The 13,680-nt window shown below is 34.3% G+C and overlaps 1 protein-coding gene and 1 pseudogene across 3 annotated transcripts; one reads left to right on the forward strand and one right to left on the reverse strand.

Annotated features, from left to right (window-relative positions):
* Window positions 1-3,380: 3,380 nt before the first annotated feature.
* Window positions 3,381-4,749, reverse strand: LOC125647145 (uncharacterized; annotated as a pseudogene).
* Window positions 4,750-8,398: 3,649 nt separating this feature from the next.
* On the forward strand, window positions 8,399-12,757 carry LOC125668382 (uncharacterized). Of its 3 annotated transcripts, XM_056139568.1 has the most exons (3): window positions 8,405-9,355; window positions 10,731-10,802; window positions 11,472-12,167. In XM_056139568.1, exons 1-3 carry the CDS (start codon window positions 8,614-8,616, stop codon window positions 11,615-11,617), a joined length of 960 nt encoding a protein of 319 aa, XP_055995543.1. In that variant the 5' UTR covers window positions 8,405-8,613; the 3' UTR covers window positions 11,618-12,167. The 3 variants fall into 3 exon arrangements, with proteins under 3 accessions (XP_055995545.1, XP_048758466.2, XP_055995543.1); XM_056139570.1 differs by lacking the exon at window positions 10,731-10,802 and having other exon boundaries at window positions 8,399-9,355; window positions 11,724-12,757; XM_048902509.2 differs by having other exon boundaries at window positions 8,399-9,355; window positions 10,731-12,491.
* The last annotated feature ends 923 nt before the right edge of the window (window positions 12,758-13,680 follow it).

Genomic DNA, 13,680 nt, shown 5'->3' on the forward strand with positions numbered 1-13,680 from the left:
TATTTTATGGGAATGTAATTGTTTACAATTATTTCTTGTAGAATTCAAACAATTTTTAGAAGACAAGACTGAGCGACAGATTACAATTACAAAGAAATCCATTATTTAAGCTTGTATTGAAAATAATAGTGATATACAAAACATTATTATTTTATTTCTGAAGTATTATGTCTATACTGCAAGATGCACTAAGAAACCTTTAAACTTGCCTGCTGCAATATCACAAATGAAATTATTTTATGAAACACACAAATATATAGCATATAAGAATGGTGAAAAGAAAAAAATTGATACTCAATGGAACAGATGGAACTTAATATTTACTTAAAACATGCATCTCTCTTTTTCTCTCTTTCTCACTATCTCTCTCCATGCACATAATGATAATTATATATGACTTGTTGTATTCATGTACTTTATTATGTGTACAAAAACCAATAAAAAAAAAAAAATAAATAAACAGTCAATGTGTATATTTTTCACATTCAAAAATGAAAATGCTTGAAGAACATTAATGTAAATAATTTCACCACATCACAACGTATTTAACAAATTAAATTGTATTATAAATAATGCACAAATTTTTACTAGTATTGATAAAATACATGATTGTTTCGGAAAATCAAGGCTTGATATTTAAATAAGTGTAGTTGAATGATACCCTTTACTTAGAGATTTGAGCATATTCCCAAGTCAAGGGTTTTTGATCCGCTCCGCTCCACATAAACGTTTTTGTGGAGCAGAGCGGATCAGAAACCCTTGACTTGGGAAGATGAGATTTGAGTGGTTCAAGCTTACTTTACATAACGCAAGGAATTCTTTTTTTCAGTTTAATTGATAATTTACCATAATACTTGTGCATTTTATGTACCTGAATTACATGTTCGGTGTTGCCAATGTTCACACTGTATAGCTTCCTGTCGAGGTCGTACAACCCACTGGCACTTGATACAGTTGTCTACAAAATAGAGAAAGGAATATGAGAGAGAGAGAGAGAGAGAGAGATGGGAGTTGTAATAATTCTAAAACTGTCCAATGGTGGTTGTTACCGTATACAGGATCACAAAATCCATTTTTACCATCATCGACAATTGATACCATTAATATGGTCTTCACTTCTGTAACTGCTAGGGTCATCAATGTTAATTAACTTTTTCCATTAATAGAGTGCTTAACTCTTAACATTTTATTTTTTTAAGACATGTAGAACTGGTCATGGTTATTGGTCTATATTCCTCTGAAAATTGAAATTTTTGTTTGCTTTTCTCAGCTAATGTGTGCATTAGTGACGCCGACGTCTATATCAACTATTTATAGTATTTGATACAATATTATTATTTTTCTATAAAGCTAAGTACCTTTTAAAAAGAAATTAAAATATATTTACCCATTTACATGTAAACTGCATATAGTTTGGACTCTGATTATGCACAAAAATGAAAAGTACTGTCGCCAGAACATGTATATATATTTTTTATTTTAGTATAAGTGATATCAAATTAACGCATACCATAAGGAATATGAAATGTTTTATAGCGGTTTTCCAATTCGATACGACGTTGCTCAGAATCAGTACGTGTGGTTCTATAAGATGTAGTAAAAATTTTATTTATAATAGATAATTTGTATAGAAGAATTACATATTTAACTTGGTAACGTACATATTATCTGCAATTTAATGTACAATGCAATTCTGGGAGGAGAACTTGTTACTTTTTATTTGCGACTCTATAAAATATCAAGCATGTAGAATCGAGGGGGGTGGGGTGGGTGGGAGCTGCCTCTTTTTTTTTTTTTTAAATGGACACTTTGTAATACAAATATAGATATATTTCAATTGCTTATTGAAAAAATATATCAGAATTGCTATTATTATTACAAATGTAGAAAACATAATTAGTATTAATATTTGATGTATGATATTTAAGCGTAACAATAGAATACCATGCCAGAGATATTTTTTCTCCGTTCAAGGAGTAGTTTTCCAGCTACATGGAATATATACTCCAAGACTGTTTCCATTCATGTTTTCAAAGTTCTTAAATTGCGGCATATCAATTTTCGTTTTGAAATGCCCTTTGCTATAGCAACTATGTCACCTCTATTTTTCTCTTATTTACGATTATTTACCTATATGAAAGAAGGTTAATATTAGACTACTATACTCTTTCAGCAAATAGAAACATGAAATGCATTTTTTATCGGTGATAGAGAATGAGTGTGTTTCATATATAAATCACTAGAACAGTTGCAAGCTATATCTTTTTACCATCAACAATTAATTAAGTTATGGAACGAGGTCTATAGATCAGAGAAAATGTTTTAAAAATTAAATAAAACAAACCACTAAACGATCTAAAGATCTAACAAATATTTTAGCAATAAGGAACAATGTGCTGCATGTATGTAGACATGTGGCATACAACTAAATATACACTGTACAACAAAATTTATCTGAAATTGAAATTGATGATGAGTTACCCATCATATTTTTTGTCAATGTTCTTTAGTCATGAGAAATGAGGTGTGAAGCCCTCATTGTGTTACAGGGGCTCTTCATTATCTTCTCCTAATGAGCACCTAGTCACAGGACACGGAGAAGGATATGGGTGCGTTGTTGTTTTTACAATTTACACATTCAATGGAGGGCCCATTTAAATTGCTTTGTTATACATCTCCCCAAGAGATTTTCAATTATCCGAAGTTAATAATAATAGTAAATCAATGTATAATATAAAATTCAGATTCAAATAAAATAATCAAATAAAATAAAATAATCAAATCAATTATAAATCAAATTAATATAAAACTAAATTAATATGATATAAAAAAGAAAGAATTGTTGGTGCCAAATAAAAAATAATTGTTGGTGCCGAAACGTCTTAAAGTAAGTGCCGAAACATCTGAGTGCCGAAACGTCTTAATAATAAAGTGCCGAAACGTCTTGGTGCCGAAAAGTCCTGCACCCGTTGACCGTTAGTCTTCGAGGGTTTCAACAGTCCAGTAGCTATTTACTTCGTTAATAGTTTGAAAATATGGATATAATTTAAATTCAATTGTTATGATAAAACGTAGAAATTTATTTCAAAATTAAGGATTATCTCTCTCTTGCATAGATCTGATCTTTGGACGAACTTGATTCTAGTTATTGGCACTCGATCTTTCTTTTTTTCTCTCTCCAACTCTGCAAAGTTTATTATCATTTCGTATTTCCAACGTTTTAGGCTTCAGCATTACTGAAGGGACATTATTGACATTATTTGTCGAAATGCACATCTGGTGCATCAAAATTGGTACCGTTTAAGTTTTACATTAAAACAAGGAACACTGTTAAATTTTAATTCTGTACTATATTTTTACTACAATACAGATGATCCAGTATATTAAGACAAAAACTAATACACAACTGACACAGTACATTAATACCACTATGCAATGAAGATACAGATGATCATAATACATACAAACACTAATTCACATTTAATGACATTGTTAACCACTTAACATCTTTCATAAATTAAGAACAAGCACTAAAAAGAATTAATACAAATTTCATACATAAAACACTATATACAGTATTAGCACAACACAATTGTTGATGATGAGCACCGTTAATGGGCACTATTGCACACGCTCACACTGAGACAGTTGTGGTCTTTCTCACTCCGTTGATGGCCCATACAAGACAGAACAAGCTCGGAGAAGTTGAGTTCTGGACAGCTCACTATATATATATAATTGTTATACTTCTCCCATGCCTGGAATAACTTCCCGTTAAGTCTGTTTGTTCGCTTTCTGTGAATTATCTCCATCTTTCCCTCTGAAAGAAGCCGGGCAACCAATGGAATGTTTTGTGCTTCCTGGTACGACTCAATTAACAGCAGATAAAACGGCACTTTCCCGGCACGGTTTACTCTGTTGTTAAGCTTGTTGTGCCATCTTTCCAAATCATTATTGGTGCACACTGATAACATAAAAACGGACCAGTTCTGGATTGGGAAGATGGGGTTGCGCATCCATTGCCGCCAAACATAACCCATTAAAGAGTCCAGTTGGTCAGTGCTGACTCTACTGTCAAGATGATGGAAAGTTTCCTCAATCTGCTCCGGAGGAAGGAAGGGTACGTAGTGCCAACACTTGTCTTACGAAGGTGAAGACATCTCCTCGTTCATTGTATGCCCTCTGGAATAAATATCAAAGATACATTAGTGATCGATATGAGGATTTATTATATTAACTTCAATATTATCTATAGTTACAAATGAAAATTTATAAAATTTGACTATTTCAAGAATACAATGGGGGATTTACCTACAAACCAAATTCCTCGACCTTTCGGTACACGGCCTGCGTCCAGTGGAATACACATCCTTGGATGGTATATCCTGGAAACCGATCCTCGATGGCCTTCCACATGGCAGCTTCGAAATCAACCACAAATGTTTGTAGTTTGATGTGGTCTGGGAGGAGACGGTCAACTGTCTTCAGAACCTGAAAAATTATTAGTATTCTAACTGTTCTGATCACTGCAACATTGATATGTTATTGTTACTTTGGGGGGGGGGGGGGGGGGGCAACTTTTATTTTATTGAAAAACCTTCAAAATTTGCGGCCTTTTATCAATTTCACCTCATTTAAAATGGAAAAAGTATTGTAAAAATAACTATTTAAGAGACATATTTCAAGCCCTACAAAATCTCTAAAATTCAGGAGCTTCCGAGGGCTTCGCCTGATGTTGCGTGTCTCCATTTTTATCATCATCGACAATTAATACCATCAATATGGAGTTCACCTCTGTAACTGCTAGGGTCATCAATGTTAATTAACTTTTTCCATTAATAGAGTGCTTAACTATTAACATTTATTTTTTAAGACATAGGACTGGTCATTGTTATTGGTTTATAATTAAGCTGCGGGGGACAACCCTTATTCCTCTGAAAATTGAAATTTTTGTTTGTTTTTCTCACCTAATGTGTGTATTAGTGACGCCGACGTCTCTATCAACTATTCATAGTATTTGATACAATATCATTATTTTTCTATAAAGCAAGTACCTTTTAAAAAGAAATTAAAATATATTTACCCATTTACATGTAAACAGCATATAGTTAGGACTCTGATTAATCACAAAAATGAAAAGTACTGTCGCCAGAACATGTATATGTTTTTTTTATTTCAGTATCAGTGATATCAAATTAACGCATAACATAAGGAATATGAAATGTTTTATAGCGGTTTTCCAATTCGATACGACGTTGCTCAGAATCAGTATATGTGGTTCTATAAGATGTAGTAATTTTTTTTTATTCATAATAGATAATTTGTATAGAAGAATTACATATGCATGTTGGTAATGTACATAGCATCTGCAATTTAACGTACGATGCAATTCTGGGAGGAGAACTTGTTACTTTTTATTTGCGACTCTATAAAATATCAAGCATGTAGAATCGAGGGGGGTGGGGTGGGTGGGAGCTGCCCCCTTTTTTAAACAATGAACATTTTGTAATGCAAATATAGATATATTTCAATTGCTTATTGAAAAAAGATATCAGAATTGCTATTATTATTACAAATGTAGAAAACGTAATTAATATTAATATTTGATGTATGATATTTAAGCGTAACAATAGAATGTCATGCCAGAGATATTTTTTCTCCGTCCAAGGAGTAGTTTTCCAGCTACATGGAATATATACTCCAAGACTCTGTTTCCATTCATGTTTTCAAAGTTCTTAAATTGCGGCATATGAATTTTCGTTTTGAAATGTCTTTTGCTACAGTAACTATGTCACCTCTATTTTTCTCTTATTTACCTATATGAAAGAAGGGTAACATTAGACTACTATATTCTTTCAGCAAAAAGAAACATGAAATGCACTTATTATCGGTGACAGAGAATAATAATAATATTTATTTATATAGCGCCCTATATGACTATAAATAACCACTCTAAAGCGCTGCACACAATAAAAATGATACAGCATGTTATAAAAATAGTAAAAGGAAATTATAATAGCATTAAGACAGATAATATCAAAACAATGCTAGAAAAACATCAATAATGTGAAGTAAAATTAATAAAATCTAAAACATGATATGCATGGGAAAAAAAGTTCCACGCCGTACAATCAAATGATATAAAATACATTAGTTGAAATAAATATATAATTATATACTTGAAAAAGTCATGCTAAAATGGTGGTAAAGAAACCATAAAGATTTAACCACCTATGATACTAATAATATGCAAGTCTAAAAAGATGTGTTTTTAAATGTTTTTTAAAAGTGTTCCAATTCTGACAACGGCGGAGGGTATCAGGCAGAGAGTTCCAGAGTGTAGCTGCTGCCACATCCAAGCGCCTGTTTCCATATGTGGAGGTTCGACATCTAGGTCTAACAATGGGTGTGTTTCATATATAAATCACTAGAACAGTTGCAGGCTATATCTCTTTACCATCAACAATTAAGCTATGGAATGATGTCTATAGATCAGAGAAAATGTTTTTTTGTGGTTTTTTTACCAAAAATTAACACAATTAAAAAAAACAACTAAAAGATCTAAAAAATATTTTAGCAATAAGGAACAATGTGCTGCATGTATGTTCACATGTGACATACAACTAAATATACACTGTACAACAAAATTTATCTGAAATTGAAATTAATGATGAGCTACCCATCATATTTTTTGTCAATGTTCGTTAGTTAAAATGCTTAAAACAAAGCTGGTATGATCTATAACAATCCAACCATCGAGTGGGACATAAAAAGAAGATATACTATATCTTTTTTATTGAATTTAAAATATACATATAATTCAATTCATACTGACCTGACATCGTTGGTCTTCTCTTCAAGACTCTCTTCAGAAATGAGATGTGAAGCCCTCATTGTGTACCAGGGGCTCTTATTATCTCCTCCTAATTAGCACCTAGTCACGGAATAGGGAGAAGGGCTATGGGTGTTGTTGTTTTTACAATTTACACATTCAATGGTGGGCCCATTTAAATTGCTTTGTTATACACCCCCCTATCCGAAGTTTGTATACAATAGCAAATTAATGTATATAATATAAAATTCAGATTAAAATAAAATAATGTATTATCAAATCAATTATAAATCAAATTAATATAAAACTAAATTATTATGATATAAAAAAGAAAGAATTGTTGGTGCCAAATAAAAAATAATTGTTGGTGCCGAAATATCTTAAAGTAAGTGCCGAAACGCCTTGGTGCCGAAAAGTCATGAATACGATATTTCGGCACCGTGACAGTTCGGCCATCCGACATTAGGACAGTTCGGCACCACGACGATTCGGCACCCAACACAGGACGATTCGGCACCTTAGAAATCACATATGCATCTTTTATCAACAGATCTTTCTATCAATGAGGGTACTCTCAAATATCTATTTTATTAAAAAGACCTTTGATCTCCCTTTTCAGCTACATTGTGTATAGACTAGTCTTTTCCTTTTCTACATAAACGACATAGCATCAACCCTCAACTCTACTGTACGACTATTCGCTGATGATACCATTGCCTATCTAACTATAAATTCGGAAAACGACTGCAAAATTCTTCAAAATGATATTGATAAATTAGCATTGTGGGAACAATTTGGAAAATGGAATTTCATCCAGATAAATGCACAGTACTTACAATTTCGAAAAAGAAACAACCTACATCCTACAAATACCGCTTACATAACCATGTCCTCGCACACGAAACATCGACTAAGTATCTAGGCTGTACGGTAACTGCAGATCTTAACTGGGGAACCCACATCAACAACATCTGCAATAAAGCCTACAGAACACTAGGATTCCTCGGACGAAACATACATATCTCATCAAGGAGCATCAAAGAGGAAGCATATAAATCACTCGTCAGACCGCAACTGGAGTACTCAGCTACTGTGTGGAACCCATACCAACATGGACACATAGACCAGCTAGAAAAAGTACAAAGAAGAACGGCCAGATATGTGACAGGCAGACACAGAAATAGATCCAGCGTAGGCCACATGATAGAACAATTGTAGTGACCAAGTCTACAACAACGCAGAAAGGAATCACGAATGGCTATGATGTACAAGATCATCAACAATAAAGTAGCTATAGACCAACAGAAGTACTTCAGCAAGCCTACCAGAACACCACGGCATTCACAACACCATACACTCGCAATACCATCAGCGAGGAAGGACTGCAGGAAATGGTCATTCTTCATCAACACGGTACGGGACTGGAACAACCTGCCTCCGGATATCACCTCAGCAGCATCACTTGAGATGTTCAAATCTCAAGTGAACAATCTTTTCCACCACTAAATAGACTGTTTTTACCCTGTTTTTAACCACATGCGTACACTCAAAAACTGGTGAGTTGTGACAAGATGGCGGGAATACGTGGATTCCAACTGTCCCAAATTTTTATCCTTTTAATGCAGTTTTATCAACTTATTTATGCCACCACCAGCGGCAAAGTATTGAGAAAGGAATATTCTACCTCTGGAAAATTGGTAATCGTGAACAATCAGCCGGAGTTTACAAACAATACTTATTTTATATATCAGATGTGTGACCGGAAGTCGTATTTATAGAATATGCTACATACAAACAGTCGCTTTGATTACGCCCTAGTAAAATGCATACTCCTCTGCGGTGATGTGTCGCCTAATCCAGGGCCAGTTAGATTTCCTTGCAGTACATGTAGAAAACCAGTAAAATCTAACCAGAAAGCGATACAATGCGACTTCTGTGAGCTATGGGTTCATCTGAAATGTACAAACTTAGATCATGCTGCTTACATGAGTCTCGGTAAATCTGAAGACTACTTCTACTGCAATCTGTGTGAATCCCGACTACCAAACTTTACGGATTCATTTTTCAATGACGAGGAAATCACTTACTCCCAGCCGCCGAGTGGGGACGGGATGCACAAAAATGTACATTTCACATCAGCAAATCAGAGTAATTCCCCTTTGGCTACACCAAATGGGAAATCGAAAGTACAAGAAAATGAGGAAGACGATATATTTGTTGAACTTTTTTCAGCTAGGAAAGCTAATCCAAAGAAATTTATAGTCGCATACCTAAATATAAACAGTCTGCGGAGCAAAATCGAGCACATACATGAGCTATTAACTCGAAATATAGTTGATATACTCTTTTTGTCAGAAACAAAAGTTGATGAGACTTTTGTGGACGCCCAGTTCCAGGTGGACAATTATATCCTATGGAGAAGGGATCGAAACGCACATGGAGGGGGAATATTGGCATATCTAAGATCTGATCTACCAGGTGACAGGAAGAGGAAATTCGAATTCAAATCAATCGAGGCCATAGGTATTGAATTATGTGTTGACAATCAAAAGTGGTTCATTTCAGGCGTATGTAAGCCGCCCAGTATGTTAGACTCTCTGTTCACGTCTGATTTCAATATGTATGCCGACCAAATATCAGCATCTTAGGATAATTTTATGTTCTTAGGTGATTTCAACTATGATATGTTAGATGATTCAAAGTGTTCCGTCATGCAGGAGATATGTGATGTTTTTGATCTTAGAAATCACATCAAGAAACCAACATGTTTCACCAGCTATGGAAAACCAAGTCTTTTAGATCTTATTATCACAAATATGTCATCTTGTATACATAAAGTTTTAAATTTTAGCAGTGGTTTAAGTGATGTCCACAATTGTATTGCTGCCCAATTGAAGTGCGACACTCCTTTGGCAACCAAACAAACCAAATTGTGTAGAAGTTTTAAAAATTTCGATGTACAAAACTATTTAGGAGAGTTAAGTAATATAGATTTCATTAATGCTATTAATGTGGAAGATGTCAATATGGCATACCAAAATTTTGAAAACAAATTCTTAGAGACGATCGAAAAACATGCTCCTTTCAAGGAGAGGAAAGTTTTACCTAAACAAGTTCCTTTCATGAATAAAACTCTGAAGAGGGCTGTTTACAGGAAAAAGATGCTATTTCACAAATTTCAAAAATATAATACAGACAAAAATTGGAAAGCATATGCAACTCAAAGAAACTACGTCACAAAAGTTAAAAGGCAGTCTCTAAATAAATATTTTATAGAGAGATGTGAAGGGGGGCCAAAGTCGAAAGATTTCTGGCCTACAATCAAACCGATTTTGACAAATAAGGGTAATAATACCATCAGAAATACTATCATATGTGAAAATGACAGTTTGGTCAACGATCAAGGTGCTGTATGTGATATTTTTAACAACTATTTCGTTAATGTGGCAAAGGATATAGGAACAAACGATGTGCAGATAGATGAAAAACATTCAAGTGTTAGACAAATTGACACTATCATGAAAGATAAGGACTCACAACCACTATCCTTTAAACCGGTAAATGAATCTTTCATCATTGAACATGTAAACAAAATCAATATTAAGAAAGCTACAGGGGTAGATAATATATCACCCTTGCTATTAAGACTAGCCGTGCCATCTATAGCTAAACCATTAGCATGTCTTATAAATAAGGCCATAGAAAATTCAGTTTTCCCCGATTCATTAAAGAAAGCCAAAGTCTGTCCTATTCATAAGAAAAACAGCTGTCTAGACAAGGGAAACTATAGACCGGTCAGTGTTTTGCCATCCATCTCAAAGCTCTTTGAAAGAGCCATCCATATACAGCTTTCTGAATATTTTGAATCTATATTTCATCCTTTCCTTGCTGCTTTTAGAACTGGGTATGGATGTCAGTCCACCTTACTTAGGATCATGGAAGACTGGAAGAGAGCCTTGGATGAGAATAAGTATGTAGCCGCAATTCTTATGGATCTCTCTAAGGCTTTCGACTGTCTCCCCCATGATTTGCTTCTCTTAAAACTTAAACACTACGGTCTTGGAAATGAAGCCTTAAGTCTTATGGAAAGTTATCTCAGTGAAAGATATCAATATGTGAAAATCGGGGAGTTTTCTAGTTCATTTCAACCAGTTTTCAAGGGCGTTCCTCAGGGCTCGATACTTGGACCGATACTGTTTAATGTCTTTATAAATGATATTTTCGGCTTTGTCTCTGACTCTTCCATTTATAATTATGCTGATGACAACACTGTTTCTTACTCTCATGAAAAAGCAGATATATTAAAGACCACATTGGAAAATGATAGCGTATCCCTTTTAAACTGGTTCAATTGCAACAAAATGAAGGCAAACCCTGACAAATTTCAGGCAATTTCAGTAGGAAAGAAGAGCAAAGATTTAGAATTAACTTTTGATTTAGGAGAAGCTACTCTATGCAGTGAATCGGAGATTAACCTATTAGGGGTGACCATAGATTATCAATTAAATTTCAACTCCCATATTACTGACATCTGTAGGAAGGCAGCTAGGCAATTAAATGTGTTAAAAAGAATAGGACACAATCTTAATCGTCTAAGTAAACTTACAATTTACCATTCCTTTATTTTATCAAATTTTAGCTACTGCCCCCTTACCTGGCACTTCTGCTCGGAGAAGAATACCACAAAAATGGAAAACCTACAGAAAAGGGCCCTTCGTTTCATATATAATGATTATGTTTCTACATATGATGAATTGCTTCATAAATCTCTTCTTCCAACCTTAAAAGTAAGGCGTATGCGCACACTGGCTATAGAAACTTATAAAATTATAAACAAATCCAGCCCTCTGTTTCTTCATGACATCATTGCATTTAAAGATCACTCTTACAGTTTTAGATACACAAACACTGCCATTGTGCCCAGTGTCAGGACAACCAGGTATGGGTTGCAATCCTTTAGGTACAGTGCTCCTAAGATCTGGAACTCTTTACCAAATGAAGCTAGGCATCTTACCACCTTAAATCAATTTAAAAGTTTTATTTCCACTTGGTCTGTCCCCACATGTAAGTGTAAATCATGCAGATCTTAGGTCCATTGTATATAGCTTTATATGTTGTTTCTGCTCTTTTTATCTATGCAGCGTTTATTTGTGTGTCTGCATGGTTCAATAGACCTTTCTTTTCTATTTTTACTTTTATTATTTATTTTTTAGTAAATTCCATCAGCAATGAAATTTTAAATATTTACATGATTAATTTACTACCATCATTTATTTTAATTATATTTAAATTATTTTCAAAAACTCTTATACTATACAGATTTTACTTGAAACAGCAAACATAGCTAATTGGTTTGAAATTTAATGATGCTTTTAATACATATACTCTTGCTTGTAGTATTTTATTTCTTCCTCGTAGTTTTATGCTTTCGTATCTGTATATTCTTGTGTATTCTTGCATGAAAGTTTTCTTTTATTTTGTATTCTTTTGTTAATCTGTGATATGTCTGTGTATATGTGTACATGCATGCTATGTGTCTTTGTCCTTGATATACTTGAATGTGATAGTCGGTTAAAAAGCTCTACAGAGCTTGTGTTTGACATGTTGAATGTATATAGTGCCGACTTTAAATAAAATTTACTTTACTTTACTTTACTTTACTCACAAACTGGCAGAATATTCATTGAGTTGAAGGAGGCCAGCAGTTGGAAGAAGAAGAAGAAGAAGACTAAATAAACAATGTGGTACACTACCATGCCAAGAAATTCCTAGCAAAATCTCCGGTATAGAAAAACCGTTATAAATCAGTGACCGCAATTAAGAGATAAGCAACGGCTACCATCAATCAGCATGTAATATGGTCCTATTGAAGCCAACGAATTCAGACCGGACAGGATTTCTTGGCATGCAACACCTTGGACCCAGAGAGAGAGAGAGAGAGAGAGAGAGAGAGAGAGAGAGAGAGGAGATAGTAATCATGAGCATAATGAGGAGGACTTTTCATCAACGTTATAAAACACAGTCGCTGATCATGCGATCTACCGTAAGCATACAAGGGCTGTTCGATGTGTAATGTGTATTGTACCACAGCGCAATAACGCTTTGCACGATTTCGTGGATGATGATACTCTCAATACCTTTCCAATGGTATAAACACGAGCCTTCAGCTCCACATAGTTTTAAACTTATAGTCATTTCAATAGAGCCAGTCGTTGACCACTGTTGTAAAAATGGTTGGGAAACGGTTTGAGAATATTGAAGAAATTAGAGCTTATATAAAAGTTTGAACAAACTCGGGCATTCGGTAATGCAGATTTTTATTGAATTGGGGGAAATTTATGGGTCTGATAAGGTATCTTATGAGACAGTTCGTAGGTGGAGAAAGAAATTTCTGACTGGCACACAGTCCGTCAAAGATGCAGCAAAATCTAGCCAACCTGTGACTGTAACAGGTAAGGCAAAGGTTTCAAAAGTCAGGGAAATGATTGAAAGTGATGGCAGATACACGATCTGTGATATTGTCAAAGCTTTTGGCATATCGCTATCGCGGGTGCATTTCATTTTGAAGATTATTTTGAAAGTACGAAAGATTTCTGCCAGATGGATACCGCATATATTGACAGATGACCAAAAACGGCTACGAGTACAAACCGCTAAGCAATTGCTCAAAATGTTTCCCAAATTCAATCAAAGACAATTTGCAAACATTGTTACTGGTGACGAAACATGGGCTCACTATTTCGAACCAGTAAGAAAAATTGGAAACAAAATATGGCTAACTAAACACGGTAGTTCGGCCTGTAGTTGCCAAAAGAACCATAAGCACAAAGAATTTTCTTTATTGCATA

The sequence above is a fragment of the Ostrea edulis genome, chromosome 6, assembly GCF_947568905.1.
Source record: "Ostrea edulis chromosome 6, xbOstEdul1.1, whole genome shotgun sequence".
Taxonomy (NCBI): Eukaryota; Metazoa; Mollusca; class Bivalvia; order Ostreida; family Ostreidae; genus Ostrea; species Ostrea edulis.

Excerpts from the sequence above, each read along its gene's own strand:
- LOC125668382 (XM_056139568.1), top strand. The coding sequence starts at position 8,614 with ATGCTACATACAAACAGTCGCTTTGATTACGCCCTAGTAAAATGCATA. Across the intron at positions 9,356-10,730 it reads CAAATCAATCGAGGCCATAG|AACTGGGTATGGATGTCAGT; the intron begins GTATTGAATTAT and ends TGCTGCTTTTAG. Across the intron at positions 10,803-11,471 it reads AGAGCCTTGGATGAGAATAA|CTACTGCCCCCTTACCTGGC; the intron begins GTATGTAGCCGC and ends ATCAAATTTTAG.